The sequence below is a fragment of the Pristis pectinata genome, chromosome 15 (genome assembly GCF_009764475.1).
Source record: "Pristis pectinata isolate sPriPec2 chromosome 15, sPriPec2.1.pri, whole genome shotgun sequence".
NCBI lineage: Eukaryota > Metazoa > Chordata > Chondrichthyes > Rhinopristiformes > Pristidae > Pristis > Pristis pectinata.
Window position 1 is genome coordinate 7783998 of NC_067419.1, and position 19932 is coordinate 7803929.

Below are 19932 nucleotides of genomic sequence, written 5' to 3' on the forward strand. Positions count from 1 at the left end.
CCGCCTTTCAGCAGTGAAATCCAACTTCAGAAATTCTTTGTAAGAGGTTTCAGTGTAGACTGGTACAGCATAGAAACTGGCCCTTCAACCACCCCCCCGCCCCCAAAAGTCCATGCCGACCTCTTTGTCCATCAACACTGATCCCAGTTGCCCGCAGTGGGATCGTGTCCCTCTCTACCTTGCCTGTTAAAGTCTCGGTCTTGAATGTGAGTACTAGAGAGCTCCATAAAGTGTCCATAACCCTGGCGAAGGAATCGGTCTGCTGTGTAATTGTTGTACAAATGGTTGCCATTAAATGTGGCAAAGACATCAACATTTGATTCAACCCACAGGTTAAAAATATACCATGGGGTCTGGGTGAGGCTGTTCTGGGGTGGGGGGGGGGAGACCCTCCTCCTGGGGTGGGGACGAGGAGGGTCCTAGGGAGTGTCCGGGGTGGAGGTGGTGATAGGGAGACCCTCGCCGGGGTGGGGTGAGACAGGGCCGCCCTGGGTGGTGGGTCTCGGGGAGTGTCTGGGGTAGGGGTGGCGAGGAAGGGGTGAAAGGGGGCCACCCTGGGGGGAATGGGGTCCCAGGAGGTGTCTGAGGTATGGAGGGTGTCCCAGGGATGGGGGTCCCGGGGGGTGCCTGGGGTGGGAATCCTGGGGTTGGGGGGGTTCCCGGGAGATATCTGGGGTGGGGGGGGGGTGTCCTGGCAGATGTCTGAGGTGGGGGTTGTCCCGGGGTGCGTGGGTGTCCCAGAGGGTGTCCGGGGTGGGGTGTCCCGGGGGGTGTCTAGGGTGGGGGGGTTGTCCCGGGGTGCGGGGTGGGGGGGGTGTCCTGAGGGGTGTCTGGGCTGGGTGATCCTCCCGGGGGTGGGAGTGAGGAGGGTCCCGGGGAGTCTCTGGGGTGGGGGACCAAGACCCCCCCCCCGGGGCGGGGTGAGGGGTGTGGGGGGGTGGACCCTCCCCGGGGCGGGGTGAGGGGTGTGGAGGGGTGGACTCTCCCCGGGGCGGGGTGAGGGGTGTGGGGGGGTGGACCCTCCCCTGGGCGGGGTGAGGGGTGTGGACTCTCCCCGGGGCGGGGTGAGGGGTGTGGAGGGGTGGACTCTCCCCGGGGCGGGGTGAGGGGGGTGAGGGGTGTGGAGGGGTGGACCCTCCCCGGGGCGGGGTGAGGAGTCCCGGGGCGGCCGGGACCCTCCCTGGGGCGGCCTGAGCTCGGGGAGCAACCCCGGGGGGGAGGCGCCAGGACGACGTGCGGGTGCCCGCCGGCCGTGCGCGCCGCCGCCACCGGAAGTGAGGAGCGGGGGTCAGAGTTGAGGCGAGTGGCGCGGCGCCGGCCCGGTGCGGGAGGGCAGGTCCGGCCCCGGGATGAGCGGCGGCGACGGCGGCGGCGGTGGTGGCGGCACCAACGCCGAGTTTTACGAACAGCTCCGCCTGCAGCAGCTGCACGAACGGGGCGGGGGGCAGGTCGCGGGCGGCGGCACCTTCGTCGATGTGGACGGAACCGAGTTCGAGTGGGACGAGGGGAGGAGAGCCTGGTTCCCCAAGGTGGGGGGAGAGCGGTGGGGGTGAGGGGGACAGGGGAGGGGGCCTTGGGCTGCGGTGGAAGGGAGGTGGGGCCTGGTGGGGGAACGGGCTGGTGGGAGGGAGCACTGAGGCTTGGGGGGGCTTCGTGAGAGAGAGCTGGGGCTGGAGGGTGAGGGGTCTGGGACGTTGGGGGGCTTCATGAGGGAGAGCTGGGGGGGGGGGGAGGTGAGGGCTAGGGCTGGTTCCCCAGGGTGGGATTGGGTGGCTGGGTTGTGAGTAGTTGTAAAGCAGAGGGAGCCAGCTTGTGCTTTGCCTGGGTGCTGCCTGCCATACAACAGCTTTTTACTGGTTTCCTGTGTGGTACACCCCCTCACCCTTCCATTCTCCATCCCCATGTGCAGATCTACCCTATATGGTGTAGCAACAGGAGGAGACCATTCAACCCCTTGAACCCATCCCACTGTTCGACAGGATTGCGGTCAATCCAATGTTCCTCAAATCCACTTCTCCATAGGAGCAAATGCTCCCTGAGCATTTGCCTAGCCCACAGCCACATCTCACCCTTGTCCCCAAGCAGGTTGGTTATATATTTCTTAAATATTTGCCTTAACATTTCAGATAACTGAAGACTTTCTGGCAACTTATCATGCAAACTATGGCTTCATTGAAGAAACTTCTGCCAGTTCTGGAGGTGACAGCACTAACACCAAGACTGGAGTGGCAGAGAAGCCTTCGGGGGTCAGTACATCTCAGAAAGATGCTAAAGGAGAAAAGAGGAAAGCTGATGCAGGTAATTTGATTTTTCAGTTGTCATTATTTTGACAGATTTTCAGTCCCAATTCTTTGAGAGATTATCACAATATCTGCAGAGTGTGGTTTTTGCTCTTACAGGTGCACCAATACTCGAGTGAAGGGGCCACTGGGGTTTTCTATAAGTGGAGTAAATCATGCAGTACATATCATCTGGCTGAAACTTGCTTTGGGAATTTTGCACAAGAGCAATGAATATTTCATCTGAAATATCCTGAATTTTCTTCTCTGGCTATCTCTTTCCCTCATCTAGGTTCATTGGGAAGTTGTTGGTGTTGTTTCATTGAAATGTAGAGACATAAAAATATCAGAAGCAGAGTGGGTACTTGGCCCATCTTGCCTTCCCCATTCGATAGGATCGCTGATTACCTGCCTTGAGTCCATTTCTCCACCTTGATTTCCTCAGTGCCCAAAACCCTGAACGTACTTGATCACTGAGCAACCACAATACTCTGAGGAAGAGAATTCCTCATAATAGTTGACTCCCTAATCCTGGGACTATAGCCCTCGCTCTGGATGCTCTTGCCAGAGGAAACATCCTCTTGTCATCTGCACTGTCAAACCCTGTCAGCATATTTTGTCTATTTTTGGAAGCTAATTTATGTTTATAGTGGATGATAAACAAGGTGCAGCTTTGGATCCCCAAAGAGGGTTTCCTCAATTCGTCACAGACTGAGAACAATAGGTCAATCGTTCCTTTACTGTTCTGTTTCGTGATGATGATAGAAGGCTAATTAAGGAATAAACTTTCTTCTGTTTAGCATCTATTGTTTTGGGAAGATGATTCACCTTTATAACAGCAGACAATAGATAATTGGAATTCTTCTGAACAGCACACACTGTGCCTGTGTCAGATGTAGTTGAGCAGTAATACTCCCACTGTAGGTTTAACTCCCATGCCAGAGACATAGACAGAAAACTCTAGTGTGATAATCCAAGGCAGTTCTGAGGAAGAGCTGCATTATTGGAGGGTACTGCCTTTCAGAGGTGGTTCCAGATTAAGGTCCTGCCTGTGTGCTCAGGCAGAAGTGAAAGGTGCAGTGGCGGTACTTCAAAAGCAAAGGAAGGGAATGTTCCTGTTTTCTGCCCCCAATATTTATTCCTCAATGAGTATTGCTGGTTGTTACTATGTTGTTTGTAGAAGCTTGCTCTGTGTAAACTGGCTACTATGCTTTCTACATTACACTTGGAAAGACCAGGATTAATTAAAGATGTTCAACTAGTTTTGTTAGGGGAAAATCCTGTCTGACTAATTTTGAATTTTTTGAACAGAGAATATGTGTATTGACGAGGGCAGTGAAGTTGATGTTGTCTCTGTGGGTTTAAGTAAGACTATAGACAAGGCCCTACGTGGGATCTAAGGATGTTGGCAAATTGGATCCAAAATTGGTTTAGTAATAGGAGGAGGGTGATGGTGGAGGATGTTTTTGTGATTGAAAGTCTGTAATCCATGGTGTACCACAGACACTTACTGCTTTGTATAAATGTTAATGAGTTGCATGTATATGTAGGAGGTATGCTTAGTTGGCACACTAATTGGTGGTGTTATTTGAGGAGGACTACAAGACAATATTGATGTGTTGGTAAGATGAGCAGGATGGTGGCAGGTAGAATTTACTCCAAGCACAGTGAAACTCCGCTATCCAATTGTTCGGAAGTTCCAGTGGTTTGGCATCTGGCGTGTTAGATGATGTTTCCCATGCTCCTTATAAACTCACTGAGGCCCTGTTCCCATGTTCCCTGTGAACTCATCGGGGTGGGGGGGGTGAGGTCCATTTCCTCCCTCCTTTTAAACTTAATGGGTGTCGTTTCCTGTGTTCTTTTTAAACTCACCTGGTTCACTGAAAAATTTATTATCCTACTGTGTCACATCTAAAGAATGAAAAGTGGTTTGGGGTATTGATATGAGTCATCCCAAAGTCTAGAAAATCTGTCCATTCCAAGGGTGCTGGATTACCAGAGTTTGACTGTAAGTGAGGTGAGGCACAATGGGAGGACTAGTGAGGTGCAGGGAGTTTTGAGGAACAGGGACTTTGGTATAAGAGTCTAAAAATACCAGATACTGAGAGCGCAAATAGATGAGGTGGGAAAGATGGCATAGATACTTGCCGTCATTAGCTGGGACATAGAGCAGGGAAGATATGATCAACTAATTTTGGTTAGCAATAATGTGATTGCACTGGAGAAGGTGCAGAGGAGATTCACCCGGATGTTGCCAGAGATAGAACTTCACAATTATGAGGAGAGAGTGGGTGTTTTTTTCCCTCAGAGGGAGCTATGGGGGGATCTGACTGAGGTTTACAAAACTATGAGGGGCAGAGATAGCAGGAAGCTTTTCCCCATGCAGAGGTGTTTAAGGGAGGGGGTGGAAGATTAGGTGGGGATCTGAGGAAGAATTTTGTCATGCAATGGGTGATTGGCCAAGTGAGTGGGAAGGGAGTGGTGGGGACCAGGACCCTGGTAAGTGGGGAGGGAGTGTGGGGGATGTAGAATTCTCATTTATAGTGATGCTGCCTCTAATTATTTGATCTGCTAAACATTTCAATTACTACATTGCTTGGATTTTTTCCCCAACACAGAGTTTCTTTATTAATACACAGATGAGCGTACACGATATTGTCCTTCAGCACAGAGCCATATCACGCTGGTTTTTTGGAAGTTCGTAGTGCAGTAAAAATATTTAAAAGATTTTATTTGTACATCATTAATATTCATATTTAACAGCATTGGTAAATATTTCTCTTAAAGGCTGGATTGACGTCGAAGAACAAAAGAACACAAGTGTGTATGTCACTGGTAAGTACTAGACTGCAAAATATACCAACAAAGTGAATTTTGCTGAGTTTTTCATGTTTCTGGCATATTCTAGCTCAAATGTCCATGCACAGCCCTGTCCATGTCCCTGCTCTTGTGAACTGGAGTGCAGCCCAATACATTGGACAGCAGTGTGAATAGTAGGTGTAGTCTGATAACTGGAAACCCAGCTGAAATTCCACGGGTGCCTAACCTGACCAATGAACAGATAGCAGACCAACAGCACAACTTCAACTGACAAATGAAAATTGAATTAATTTCAAAAATAAAATTTGGAACAACAATAGGAAAGCATGAGATTTCATGGGTGTATGAAGATAGGGTCTGTCAGAGAGCAAAAATGCCTTGGAGGTACATTTTAGTTTTGGACTTCTAACTTTGGAATGAGAGAGAGCCACACTGTAGTTGATGCTTAAAATAGTGTTTGCAGAGTGTTGCAGGGCAGCTAATGCAAAAACTCATTCATGTTACATCTGTTGTATGCAGGTTATGTGGTATTTTAAGTTCTGTATTTAGCTTTGTTGTGGAGATAATATGGAAAGAATCTTGCCATGGGAGAGCCACAGCTGAGAGGAAAAGAAATGAAAAGTTGCTGTCTCTGACAGACAGATAAAAGTTCACGAAAGGCTTCAGTAAAACTAATCTGAAACATTTTCAAAGATTCCTTCAATAAGATTTTAAGATCTTAAGATTTCTTTATTGGTCACATGTACATCGAAACACACAGTGAAATACATCCTTTGCGTGGAGTGTTCTGGGGCAGCCCGCAAGTGTCGCCACACTTCCGGCGCCAACATAGCATGCCCACAACTTCCTAACCTGTACATCTTTGGAATGTGGGAGGAGACCGGAGCACCCAAAGGAAACCCATGCAGACACACGGGGAGAACGTACAAGCTCCTTACGGACAGCAGCCAGAATTGAACCCGGGTCACTGGCGTAATAGCGTTATGCTAGCCGCTACACTACCATGCCTGTAGTGTAGTGTAGCGTCATAGCAAGTGTACTAAAACTGTTGAAAGTAAATTTAGAATGGCTTCTAGGTAAACCAGTGACTTGCACCCGAAATCATTTTCTGCTTCTGGACAACTTGGATCAGATAGCACCATATTCTTTGTGTGTGATGCAACCCCCATTTCCAAATTAATACACACAAATAATGCAAGTGGTACAGCTAGTAGAGCTGCTGCCTCAGTGCCAAAGACCCAAGTTCAGTCCTGACCCTGGGTGCTGTGTGTGGAGTTGGCACCCTCTCCCTGTGAACATCTTGGTTTTCTCTGGGTGCTCCCACTTGCTCCCACATTCCAAAGAGATATGGGTTGGTGGGTTAATCAGCCGTCATAAATTGCCCCTGGTGTGTTGGTGAGTGCTTGCATTTGGGGGAGTTGAAGAGAATGTAGGAAAGATAAAAATAAAGTGGGATTAATGTAGGACGAGAGTAAAATGGGTGACTGATAGTCGGTGCGGACTCCGTGAGCTGATGGGTCTGTTTCCAGCATTTTCTGCTTTTATTTCCTGTTTTTTTTTGTGTGACCCCCATAACGGACTGGAAATTGTAAAATGGCATCCTGTGTTGTGTAGCTCTGGTCTGGTCATCCCTTCCTGGATTTCCATGGCATTTAAGTGGCTGATGTTGCCACTTTTTTACACAGAGAGTGGTGAGTACGTCGAACGCACTGCCTGCAGAGGTGGTGGGGGCAGATACATTAGGGACATTTGAGAAACTCTTATGAATGATAGAGAAATGGGGAGCTATGTGGAAGTGAAGGGTTAGATAAATCTTAGAGCAGGATAAAATGTTGGCACAACATCATGGGCCGAAGGGCCTGTAGTGTCCTATGTTCCACATGCCACCTGAACATTACAACCCTTACCCAAGTTCCCCACGCTGACTCCTACAGTCAGCTTTCAGCCCAGCCCCTCTGCTTATCCACCTGATTAACAGAACTGCAACCAGTTCTATCCCTGGATGTCCCACTTCCTCTGTGCACTGTCTACATCTGATGGCCTGCTGTGTTGCGACTGTTGAGGCTTTACAGGTACCATGGAAACTTTAAATGCTCACTCTACAGTGAGTTGGATGGCATGATGTGGAAAGGTGAAGGCTTTTTTTTTGAAAGGGTGAATAAGAATGGCTTGTGTCCTCTGCATCTATCTTGTGACCTTGGGTGCTGGGAGGTAAGAAACAAAGTACAGCGGTGTAGAAATCAGGTGGATATCTTCCTGTTGAACATGTGAAGAAACTCTCGTGGAAAACACAGGATGGGGCATTTTATTTTGCTAATATTTTACGAAGTTGGGCACATAGTTTAAAACATTTACCGCGTAATTCAGAAGAATTGAAGTCCCATTAAATACTGGACAGGCGCAACTCAATGACCCAGACATTATGGATTTTGTGGGTAGTTTAGGATAGAACTGTTATTTCTAAGAAGGTGTAGTTAAGTTTCAGGTCTGCCATGCTGGACTTGCCAGGGGCATCAGCAGCAGAGCAGTGGCATACTGAGTTTCTCTGCCATTTAAGCTGCGAATCTGCTCTTGGATCCTATGTCAGGTTGGATCTGACAGCGGATTCACAACCCCATTCACTTGAATGGGTATTGCAGGGCTGCAGGGAAGAAAGGTAGCAAGAAATTGTAGTTTTTTCTTTTACAAAATTTTTATTGAATCTGTGAAAAAAAAAAGTACATGCATCAAGAAAGAGAATAAAAATACTACTGAATACGTTGTATTAAATCATACTTAGATTACAATATTCTAAATTAATAATCACATATAGAAGTTAGTTAGTAAAGGAAAAAAAATTGAAATATTTTATTATAAAAAAAATCTACTCCCACTACCAAGACCCGAAGCTGTTAGATGGAAAAAAACAAGGAAAAACCTTTAAAAACATAACCGTGTCAGCCAATATCTGCGTTTTAGTCCCCAAGTCAGATTTTGAAAATAATTCAAAAAAGGTCCCCGCAGGGTTTGAAAGTCTAGGTTAGATTCAAAAACTGAACAGCGAATCTTCTCTAGATTCAAGTATGGCATAACATCCCGTAACCATTGAGCTTGAGTAGGTGGAGTAACTTCCTTCCATTTAAGCAATACAGCTGTCCTGGCTATAAGAGAAATAAAAGCCAGAATATGTAAATCAGAAGCCTTCAAAATTGTATCTTTTTCTCCAACTATCCCAAATAGTGCAGTCAAAGGATTGTTTAAAATTTATTTTGAAAAGTACAGAAAAAGTATGAAAGACCTCTGTCCAATATTTTTTAAGACTCTGACATGTCGAAAACATGTGAATTAAGGAAGCCACTCCGTTATTACATTTGTCACAGTAAGGAGATATATCAGAATAAAAACGGGATAATTTATCTTTAGACAAGTGAACTCTATGGACCACTTTAAATTGAAAGAGAGAATGATGAGCACATAATTTTCATTCCAAGTTTCCTCAGAAATTGACATCTGCAAATCTTGTTCCCAAGCGTTTTTAATTCTATCTAGTGGCACCTTACTCATTCCTAGTATTAGATATTAAGCCATCCTGAAAAGGTTCCAAATTAAAAATTACATATAATAAATTCTTATCAGGACCCAAAGGAAAAGAATGTAATTGAGATCGAAGAAAATCTCTAATTTGTAAATATCTAAAAAAAAATGAGTTTTTGGTAAATTATGCTTGGTAGACAATTGTTCAAACGAAGAAAGGTTTCCTCCAACAAACAGATCTTGAAAACAAGTAAATCCTAATTTATCCCACTCTTTAAAAACTACATCAGTCATAGAAGGTTTAAAAAAGTAATTTAAAAAAATGGGACTGGACAAAGAAAAACTTAATAAACCAAAATATTTTCTAAATTGTAACCAAATCCTCAAAACGTGTTTAACTACTAAATTATCTGTTAGTTTATTTAATGATATTGGAAGTGAAGAACCGAGCAAAGAGATAATAGAAATTTTTTTAACAGAATTAATTTCCGAAGAGACCCACACTGGATGAGCCTCTTGATTAACGGAATGTAACCAAAACGTAAGATTTCGTATATTGACTGCCCAGTAATAAAATCTAAAATTAGGTAAGGCTAAACCTCCGTTCTTTTTAACCTTCTGAAGCTGAACTTTATTTAGTCTAGGATGTTTAGTATTCCATATATAGGAAGAGATAATTGACTCGAGAGTCAAAGAAAGATTTAGGTAAACATGTAAAGCCTGAAATAGATATATAAATTTAGGTAAAATATTCATTTTAATAACATTAATTTGACCAATCAATGATATAGAAAGGGGAGACCAACTTGATAAAACCCTTTTCACATAGTGCAGTAAGGTGAAAAAATTTTCTTTAAATAAATGCTTATAATTTTTAGTAATTGACACCCCCAGATAGGTAAAATGATTTCTTACCCTAACAGGAATGTTAATACCAACTGGTACCAAGTTATTCAGAGGAAAAAGTTCACTCTTGTATAAGTTCCATTTGTAGCCTGAGAAATGACTAAAGCAAGAAAGTAAAGAAAGCATAGGAGGTAAGGAGGCTTCAACATTAGCTGTAAAGAGTAATAAATCATCAGCATATAAAGAAACTTTATGGTTACTACCTCTTCTGAGGATATCTCTAGATTCTCACAGAGAAATAGCTAAAGGTTCTAAGGCCAAATCAAAGATCAAAGGACTCAAAGGACATCCCTGTCTGGTTCCACATTGAAGTTTAAAAGATTTAGAGTTTTGAAAATTAGTAAGAACTCGAGCAGAAGGGGATAAATAAAGTAATTTCATCCATTGGATAAAATCGGGCCCAAAATTAAGTTTCTCTAAGGTTTTAAATAAGTAATTCCATTCAATCTGATCAAAGGCCTTCTCAGCATCTAGAGATATCACACATTCTGATATTTCCTTAGAGGGAGAATAGATAATATTCAATAAATGATGAATATTAAAATGAGAATATCGATTTTTAATAAAACCAGTGTGATCATCGGATATAATTGAAGGTAAAATATTTTCCAGTCTATGAACTAGAACTTTAGATGAAATTTTAACATCCACATTAAGTAGCGAAATTGGTCTGTACAAAGCACATTCTGTTGGGTTCTTATTTTTCTTAAGAATAAGTGAAATAGAGGCTTCATAAAAAGATTGTGGTAACCTACCTGATTTAAAAGAATCTGAAAAGTCAGCACATAAATGAGGTACAAGCAAAGAGGAAAAGGCCTTATAGAATTCTCCAGGAAATCCATCAGGACCCGAAGTCTTTCCAGAATGTAAAGATCGCACAAACTTGGCGATTTCCTCGTATGTAATAGGTTGATCCAACTGTTTTCGATTTTTAGTGGAAAGTATAGGAAAGTTTAATTGGTCAAAGAAATTATCCATTAGTATATTATCTTTAGGAAAATTAGAACTATAAAGATTAGAATAGAAGTCTCTAAAAGTATCATTTATTTCTAAAAGATCAGTTGTCCTCTCGCCATTGGCTTTCGAAATTTCTTTAATTTGCCATCTAGCTCTGGAGATTTTTAATTGGTTAGCCAATATAAAATTGACTTTTATCTTTTAAAAGTTGACTTTCAATTGGATATGTTAAAAGAAGGTCATATTTAGTTTTAATTTCAACTAGTTTTAATTTCAACAAAGCTGGATCTGGATCCAAAGCAATACTTTTGATCTAATAGTTTCAGTTGATCAACTAGATCAGCTCTTTCTCTGTTAGCTTTTTTCCTGATGTTTGCCGTATAAGAAATAATTTGACCTCTAATAAAGGCTTTGAAAGTATCCCAATCGATAAGACTAGAAATTTCTTCTGACAAATTCTCTTTTTAAAAAAAAGAGTAATTTGTCTCTCCGTAAATTTGAAAACATTTTTATCAGATAACAAGGTTGGGTTAAAACGCCAAAATCTATTTATCTGATGGAACCCAGGGAAATTTAAAGATAGAAGCACAGGAGCATGATCTGAAAGAGCAATCTCTTTATAGTCACAGGATTGAACTGATGAAATCATTTGATTATCAATAAAAAAAATAATCAATCCTGGAATATGTATGGTGAACATGAGGTACTTTTTAAAAAAAAATTTGCTCTGCGTAATACTTAATTATTTACAAGGTGTTTACTTGATTATTTTTTAATTCCATTTTTACTAGTTTTTTTATGTTTCTGAATGTCAAGACATTCAAAAAACTGGAAACCGTGACTGCTTTGACAAAACAGTAGAGCTTGGGTGGAGAGTGGCTGGGGGCAGGGATGATCTGGCCCACCCATATCATCTGATTATATCACTTGAGGCTCTCCAAGTATGATTCCTCCTTCCAGATCCAGTGACAAACTTGGTGTAAGGAGTACAATTTCTAAGAATCAGAGTCAGGTTTATTATCACTGACCTACATCATGAAATTTGTTGTTTTGCAGCAGCAGTATAGTGCAAGACAACAAAGACTTAAAAATGACTATAAGTTACAAAAATAAATAAAAGGTGCAAAAGAGGAATAGAGGGATAGTGTTCATGGATTTTTCAGAGATCTGATGGCAGAGGGGGAAGAAGCTGTTCCTGAAACATTGAGTGTGGGTCTTCACACTCGATCGTAGTAATGAGAAGAGGGCATGTCCCGGATGGTGAGGGTCCTGAATGATGGATGCCGCCTTCATGAGGGTCAAGATCTTATGCAGAAACTGCTGGAGGAACACTGTGTGTGTGTGTGTGTTTGGGGGGTGGGGGGGAGCAATTGTTGCTGTTTCCTCCCACTGAAACTGCTCAACCTGCTGAGCTCCTCCAGCAGTTTCTTCTTCTTCAGAGTCCAGCATTTGCAGTCTCTTGCGTCTTCATGGATCTTGTGCAGGCTGGAGTGGGGTTTCAATGCATGTCCTTTCGACTCAAAAGTTGAATGCTCTACCTTTCAGCTGACACTATCTATAGATTCCAAATGCGCCTTTGAAGGGATAAATAACGTAGTTTCCACTAATTTTGCCCCCTTCTTGGAGTACCTTCTAGGTGGGTTGAAATATGCTGTTGATAATGCTCCCTATTAGTGATTAATAGAGGTGAAACTAACAGGAATACTTATTAGAATTGGTCACACAAAGATGCTGGAGTGATAATTGCTTTGTATTTACAACTGTTTTGGATGGGAAATGTTGTTTGTATTCAAAATATATTCAAATATGTCTTAAGTTAGATATTTCCTATTTGTAGGATTACCTCCAGACATCACACCTGATGAATTTGTGGAGCTTATGTCAAAGTTTGGGATCATCATACAACACCCTGAAACGGAAGAATATAAAATTAAATTGTACAAGGACAAAGAAGGAAACCTCAAGGGAGATGGACTCTGCTCTTACCTAAAGGTATACAACTATTTCACCATTAGCTGGAAATTTGATTTATTATCAATGATACCTGGCACATTCCAACATTGCATAATTTATGCTAAAATCCTATTTGCTGATTAAAGGCTGATCGAATTAGCGCCTTTAGCGTAGATTGAATGGATAATTTAACAAGGCAGATAGTATTCAGAAGAAATAAAACTGCAGTGTTGACTAGCTAGACATGGGAAATAATTGAACGTAGACCCTATTGTTCAAACTGTGGACTATATCAGATGAGTACTGGGTGTATCTATCCCACTATTTTTCACCTACGTGACACCTTTTTGAAAAAGGTGTTGGTTTCCTCATGTATACTGATGCAGCTGTACCTCACCGTGATTTCTCTTGCCCCTTCCACTGTCTCTGAAGTGCAGGATTGCTGGTCCAACATTCAATATGGATTGAGCATGCAGCTTCTCCATTTAAATCATGGGAAGACTGAAGCTATTGTCTTCAATCCTAGTTATGAATCCTTTGTTTCAGAGTCACTGATTCAGTCCTTCTCCCTGGCAGCTGTCTGACACAGAATAGCTTTGCAATCTGACCAGTTCGTAGCAGGGCAGAGTACAGTCGTTGGAGGTCGTACTTGGAATATTGTCTGTTTGTGTCACTGCAGCAGAGGTCCTGAGGATTGGGGAAGGAGCCTTCAGGTTGATCCATCATATTTCTGGCATCGGAGAATGGAGAAGAATTCTCAAGGCATGAGAGGAAGTTAGTGAGTGAGGAATCCTATCTGCTAATGAGTTTGTGCAGAAAGGTAGGCTCAGACATTGCATCAAATTAGACCACGATAGTTTAGGAGAAGGCAGGCTTCACCAATGAAAACAAATTGAGGACTTAAGTGATCAACATGGACTAAAGCTCTTGCAGGTAATGGAGACGTTACCAAACAAAGTCCAAAAATAATTTGAGAAACACCCTGATCTTACAACCTTCCAACTGTGATTTGGTTGACTAAGGTGTGCTTTGATGGAATGAAGCAGTATGTTGTTGCAGATACCTTCACTTGATCTTTGAAAAACCTGATGGTTATTGAATAAGCTTGCTTCAATGTAAACCAAACTAAGCTTTGTTGCAGGTGGAAATGAAAAAAGAGCCTGTTAGTTGACTTCAGGTGAGCAGCAGGCAGACGTTCAATACCAGATGATCTAATTGGTTTCATTGTCAAACAGAAATGGACTGTAGTGGTCCTCAGCTTTGGTCCTGTGTTCTCGCTCTCCGAATGCCCTAATTTCGTAGCTTTTGTTCATTTTCTCCCTCTCCAACTAGCCCCATTAATACATTGAACTGATGACCATTGCCATGGCACCCTGGCCTCATCCTATCAGAAATACTCCCTTTGTCCTATCCATTTCTCCTCCACCTTCTCTGAACTTTAAACTAACATGTTTTATCTCTTCCCCAGTATCAAATTAGAAAGGTTAACTAGCTTTCCCTTTCCTTAGACGCTGCCTCAGTGTTTCCAGCGTTTTCAGTTTTTGACTTCAAAGAGGCACAGCTCCAGCACCTCGGCCTGATGAATCGAATAGTGTTACGCATTATTAGACTGCATATTTTCCAACTTTAACCCAACACCACCATGATACGTTGCTCTTCCTTCGTTGACACTCCATCCAAATCATGGAACTCCCCATCCAACAGTATTGTGAGAATACCTTCACCAGCAAGTGGTGTGACAATTTTTAAAGGTTACTCACCACTGTATTCCCATAGGTAATCATGGATGGGCAGTAAGGGCTGACCTAGTTAGTCGGTGATGCCCAGATCCCTAAAAATGAATGAGGAAGAAATCAAATGGGAATTTGTTAAAATCCAGCCACGATTTCAGTAGCAACACCTACATTGAACTATGTGCTAAGTTCTATGATAGCTGTCCTAAAAATACTTGCCTGTCCTAATGTTTCATTTAGATGGTTTAATGTCATGTTTTGTTTTGTAATGCTCCTACTTTTCCCCACTAGCCGGTGAAAAGTACCATAACTGAGTTTAATGTGGGGAATTACGAGGTCATGTAGTTTGTTAACAGGAGTCAAAAGGCAGATTATTGTCTGAGTGAAGTTCAGAGGGATCTCGTTCCAGTGCATGAAGCACAAAGAGTTAGCAGGCAGCTCCAACAGGTGTGTTGGCCTTTATTGTGAAGGGGTTGGAGTTTTAAGAGCAGGGAAGTTTTCTTTCAGTTGTACGGGGTGTTGATGAGGCCACACCTGGAACACTGCACAGGTTTGGTCCCCTTACTTCAGAAAGGATATAGTTAAATGATGCAATCATTTGCATTCAGGATATAGTTAAAGGCTGCAATCCAAACGAGATTCACCCAGTTCATCCCTGGGATGAGAGGGTTGTCCTGTCAAGAGAGGCTAGACAATTTGGGTCTGTATTCCTTGGAGTTTGAAGAGCGAGGAAAGACCTTGTTCAAACATTTAAGATCCCAAAGGAAGCCTGACAGAGTAGATGTTGAGATGTTTTCTCTAGTGGGCGAGTAACGAACAAGGGGGCACTGCTACAAAATTAGGAAGTGGTCATTTAGAACAGTGGTGCATAAAATAACTTCTCTAAGGGTAGTGTATCTCTGGAATTCTCTGCCCCAGAGGGTGGTGGAGGCCAGAACATCAGATAAACTTAAAGTGGAGATAAATGTTTGAAAGATTGAGGAATTGAGGGCTCTGGGGAATCAGTGTAGATCAGCCATGGTCATACTGAAAGGCAGGGATATCTTCTGTTTTATCCTTTATTTACAAAAGTGTTTTTCTGTTTGTGTTCCAGAAAGAGTCCATAGACCTTGCAGTCAAATTTTTGGATGAAACTGAAGTGAGGGGATACAAGCTGCACGTAGAAGCTGCCAAGTTTGAAATGAAAGGGGAGTTTGATGCCAGCAAAAAGAAGAAGAAAAGCAGAGATTATAAGAAGAAATTGCTCCTGCAAAAAAAGTATCTTAAAATTAAGTTCTGTTGAATCTTAATTTCATGTAATTGGCTTATTATTGTCACATACCAAGATACAGTGAAAAGCTTTGTTTTGCATGCCATCCAGACAGATGATTTCAAGATACAAGTACATTGAGGTAGTACAAGGGAAAAGCAATAACAGAATGCAGAATATAGTGTTACAGTTACAGAGAACTTGCAGTGCAGGCAGACTGTAAGATGCAAGGGCCTTGATGAGGTAGGTTGTGAGGTCAAGAGTCCATCTTTATCATGCAGAAGATCCATGCAACTGTGGGATAGAAGCTGTCCTTGAGTCTGGTGGTACGCACTTTCAGGCTTTTGTATCTTCTGCCTGATTTTCCGGGGGGGGGGGGGGGGCGCGGATGGTGGAGGAGGTAAGAAGAGAGAATGTCCGTGGTGGGAGGAGTCTTCTATTGTATTGGCTGCTTTCCTGAGGCAGTGAGAATTGTAGACAGAGTCCATGGAGGGGAGGCTGGTTTCCGTGATGTGCTGAGCTGTGTCCACAACTCTGCATTATCTTGCAGTCATGGCCAGAGCAGTTGCCATACCAAGCCATGATGTATCCTGGTAGAGTGCTTTCTGTGATACATCGATAAAAGTTGGTGAGGGTCAATGGGGACATGCTGAACTACTTTAGCCATCTGAGGAAGTAGAGGTGCTGGTGTGCTTTCTTGGTCATAATGCCTACATGGTTAGACCAGGACAAGCTGTTGATGATGTTTAGACCTAGGAACTTGAAGCTATCAACGATCTCCACCTCAGCACCATTGATACGTACGGGGGCTTGTACTCCGTCCTGCTTCCTGAAGTCAATGACCAGCTCTTTTGCTGACATTGAGGGAAAGGTTGTTGTCTTGACACCATGCTACTAAACTGTCTTATCTCCTTTTCGTACTCTGTTTTGTCATTGTTTGAGATCCAGCCCACAACGTTATCTGCAAACTTGTAGATGGACTTAGAGCAGAATTTGGCCCCACAGTCGTGAGTGTATAGGGAGTAAAGTAATGCAGCCTTGTGGAGCACCAGTATTGAGGATAATCGTGGCAGAGGTGTTGCTGCCTATCCTTGCCGATTATGGTCTCTTGGTCAGGAAGTCAAGGATCCAGTTGCAGAGGGATGTACAACACTACAGGAACCATCTAGGCTTCAAAGAAAGTACCATCTGATATTACTCTATGACCCAAGTGGAACATTGGCTTAATGCACATTTAATAAGCAGCACTTGGGTTAGTTTGAAGTTGATATCCTTCTGGAATTCTTCTGAATTTGAGGATGAGTTGGAATTACAAGTTGCCAGGCCGCAGGGAACTATTCCACCAGCTGCCTTCTGACTAACTTCACCGCATGCTGTTTTGTACAGTTAAAGACAGAAAATGCTGTAAGCACTCAGCAGGCCAAGCAGCATCTTTAGAAAGAGAAACAAAGTTTAAGACCTCTCATCAGTTCTGAGGAAGGGTTTTCTACCAAAAACATTAACTGTTTCCCTTTCCTACAGATGCTGCCTGACGTGCCAGGTGTTTACAGCATTTTCTGGTTTTATTTCAGATTTTCACTTAAAATCTGAAGAGGTTAATAACAGCTCTAACCGCAAAAGAATAGATTAAAATGTTCCTGTTCTTAGAAAGCATCACTCTTCAGTTTGCAATGGGCAGAACGTGAGGAGATTTACGAGTATATGTAGCTCATTCATCGTCTCGACTAGCCTATGTTTCAATAAGTTATCAATGAATATAGAATTCTCTATGTTTGTAAGTTTTCAAATGAAGGCAAAGTTTCTGTTTACAAAAGTATTCCCTATTGTTAAAATTCTTATTGTAAGGCAGCTGGATTGGAGACCGGAGAAGAAAGCTGGCCAATCGCGGTTACGAAGTGAAAGAGTTGTGATTCTTAAGAAAATGTTTCATCCAAAGGATTTTGAGGTGGGTTGAGGCACAAATGGCCTGCCTTTTCTACTTTTCCTTATTTAATTGCTATATTCCTTTGGAACTGTTCCAATATTAATTCTGGTCAGAACAAAATTTAATCACATGATCTAATTATTTTAAAGATTGCATTAATGGAGTTGACAGAAGTGCATACAGCAAGTCTCCTATAATGATTTAACATCTGCAAGTGATAGTGTTTAAGAATCCTGAACTGTTTTTGCAGCTGCTTTTTCAGAGATATCAGACACGTGGTCAGATTGAATTAGTCTTCTACTCATCTGATAGAATGAGTCGTTAGCACCTAAAGAATTAGTCTTGTTCATTAATCACGGAAGCGTTTCAAATTTCTGCACCCAAAGGTGTTTCTCTAACTAATGGAGTCGTAAAGGCCTAAAGGAATCAAGGTCTTTTGAAGATCCCACTTAAAGCATCTGTAATTCTATTCCTTTTAAAACATTGGAAACACTTTCATCATTGGATTTGTTACTCATTAGTGTTATTATTGTTTTTATTTCACTTGCTTGAACTTTGGCAAGTTCTGTTCCAGGTGCAATACTTACTGCCTTAAGATATCTCGCATGCTTGTCTCTTCTACTGTAAAAACTGACGCAAAGAAATTATTCAAACTAGAATCAATGCAGCACAGAAAGCCTTGCCTCACCTAACTCACCTAATTTTGTTCTTGAAAACCGTAATTGAATGTTCACCTGCTACCTTTTTAAAGTAGTGAATTCCAGGATGTAACTACTCGGTGCGTGAAACATTTTTTTCCTCTAACTTTCAATTCTCTTGCAGATCCCTTCAAATGCACTAGTTTTTGACCCAAAGGAAGCATTTTTTCTTTATCCACTTCATCAATGCTTTTTGTAATTTTTGAACATATTAAATATATTATACTTTCCATTATATTATACTTTCCATTCCACCAACTCTGGCCCAAGGAGTGCAACCCTCGTTCAACTCTGTCCACGTAACTAATCCCTTAACCCCAGAACCGTTCCGGTAAATACTTAAGACAAACTTTATTTATACAGCATGGTGATAGGCCCTTCCAACCCAATGAACCCATGCCACCCATTTAAACCCATGTTCCTGCCCGTACATCTTTGGAATGTGGGAGGAAACCAGAGCACCTGGAGAAAACCCATGTAAACACGGGGAGAATGTACAAACTCCTTACAGATGGCAATGGGAATTGAACCCGGGTGGCTAGTGCTGTAATAATGTCACGTTAACCACTACGCTACTGTGCCGGCCAGCAGCTTGTTTCACTTCTCCAAAATGGCAGGCACGGTAGTGTAGCAGTTAGCACAACGCTATTACAGCACCAGCAACCAAGGTTCAATTCCTGCCGCTGTCTGTAAGGAGTTTGTACATTCTCCCCGTGTGTCTGTGTAGGTTTCCTCCGGGTGCTCCGGTTTCCTCCCACATTCCAAAGACGTACGGGTTAGGAAGTTGTGAGCATTCTATGTTGGCGCCAAAAGCACGGCAACACTTGCGGGCTGCCCTCATGACACTCGACGCAAAAGATGTATTTCACTGTGTGTTTCAATGTGCTTGTGACTAACAACGATATCTCAGTTCTTCTTAAAATGAGGTGCGCAAATTGGATATAATACTCCGTTTGTGGCCAAACCAGGATGTTTAAAGGTTTTACATTATTTCCTTGCTTTTGTAGTCTGCACCTCTCTTTAAAATGGTCAAACTGGTATGTCCTTTCTCATCCAAAGTGTGGGATTAACCTAGGATTTGTGTACGTGGGTGGTTGATGGTCAGTGTGCACTGATGGGCTTTTCTCGTGCAATGACTCTGTAACCTGTTTCACCATTTTTAAGGGCCCTGCATCCCGTGTAGAATTGCACCCTTTTTTAATGTTGAATTTCAGAAGAGTTGTAGAGCAATACAGCACAGATACAGGCCCTTCGGCCCAACCAGTCCATGCTGACCACCGTGCCCACCCAGCTAGTCCCAATTTCCTGTGTTCAGCCCATATCCCTCCAAGCCCTACCCCTCCATGTACCTATCCAAGTGCTTCTTAAATGATACCATTGTACCTGCCTCAACCACTTCCTCTGGCAGCTCATTCCATATATATTCTCTCGTCTCTTGGCATTAAGTTTCTCATTGCACATTTCTCCTCATTTCACCAGCCAATTCATGTCATTTTTAAAGTCCATTGGTAGTTTCCCCTTTGTTTACTAGAATTAGAAGTTTTGTATCATGTATAAATTGTATCCTGTACATCTGAGTCATTTTCTCATGGAAAGCAGTGTCCCTGCACTGACCCCCACATAACACCACTGTATACCTTCCTCCTGACTGAAAAGGTACTGTTTCCTGCCAGCTCTGATTTATTAACTTTTTCTGTTGTTGATAAAATGGTCTTTTTACCAGAGACCCACTCTCCACAAATGCTACCTAAGGTGGTGAATATTTCCAGTATTTTGTGTTTTCTCACTTTTCTTTCATTTTCTTTTGAACTATTTAACTCATCTATACCAACACATCCCCAAGCAAAATTAAAATATTAAAGACCTCCTTATGTATTCTTTCCAGGCTCAGCCCAGTTTG

At 42.6% G+C, this 19932-nt stretch overlaps 1 protein-coding gene across 1 annotated transcript in view; it reads left to right on the forward strand.

Annotated features, from left to right (window-relative positions):
* The first annotated feature begins 1258 nt into the window (after positions 1 to 1258).
* The window catches only part of htatsf1 (HIV-1 Tat specific factor 1), a 35090-nt gene continuing 16416 nt past the window's right edge, over positions 1259 to 19932 (forward strand). The window contains exons 1-6 of the mRNA XM_052030282.1: positions 1259 to 1529; positions 2127 to 2298; positions 5067 to 5114; positions 12313 to 12467; positions 15255 to 15418; positions 17256 to 17355. Of these exons, the coding sequence (XP_051886242.1) occupies positions 1350 to 1529; positions 2127 to 2298; positions 5067 to 5114; positions 12313 to 12467; positions 15255 to 15418; positions 17256 to 17355 (819 nt within the window). The 5' untranslated portion in view covers positions 1259 to 1349. The remainder of the gene's footprint in view (positions 1530 to 2126; positions 2299 to 5066; positions 5115 to 12312; positions 12468 to 15254; positions 15419 to 17255; positions 17356 to 19932) is intronic.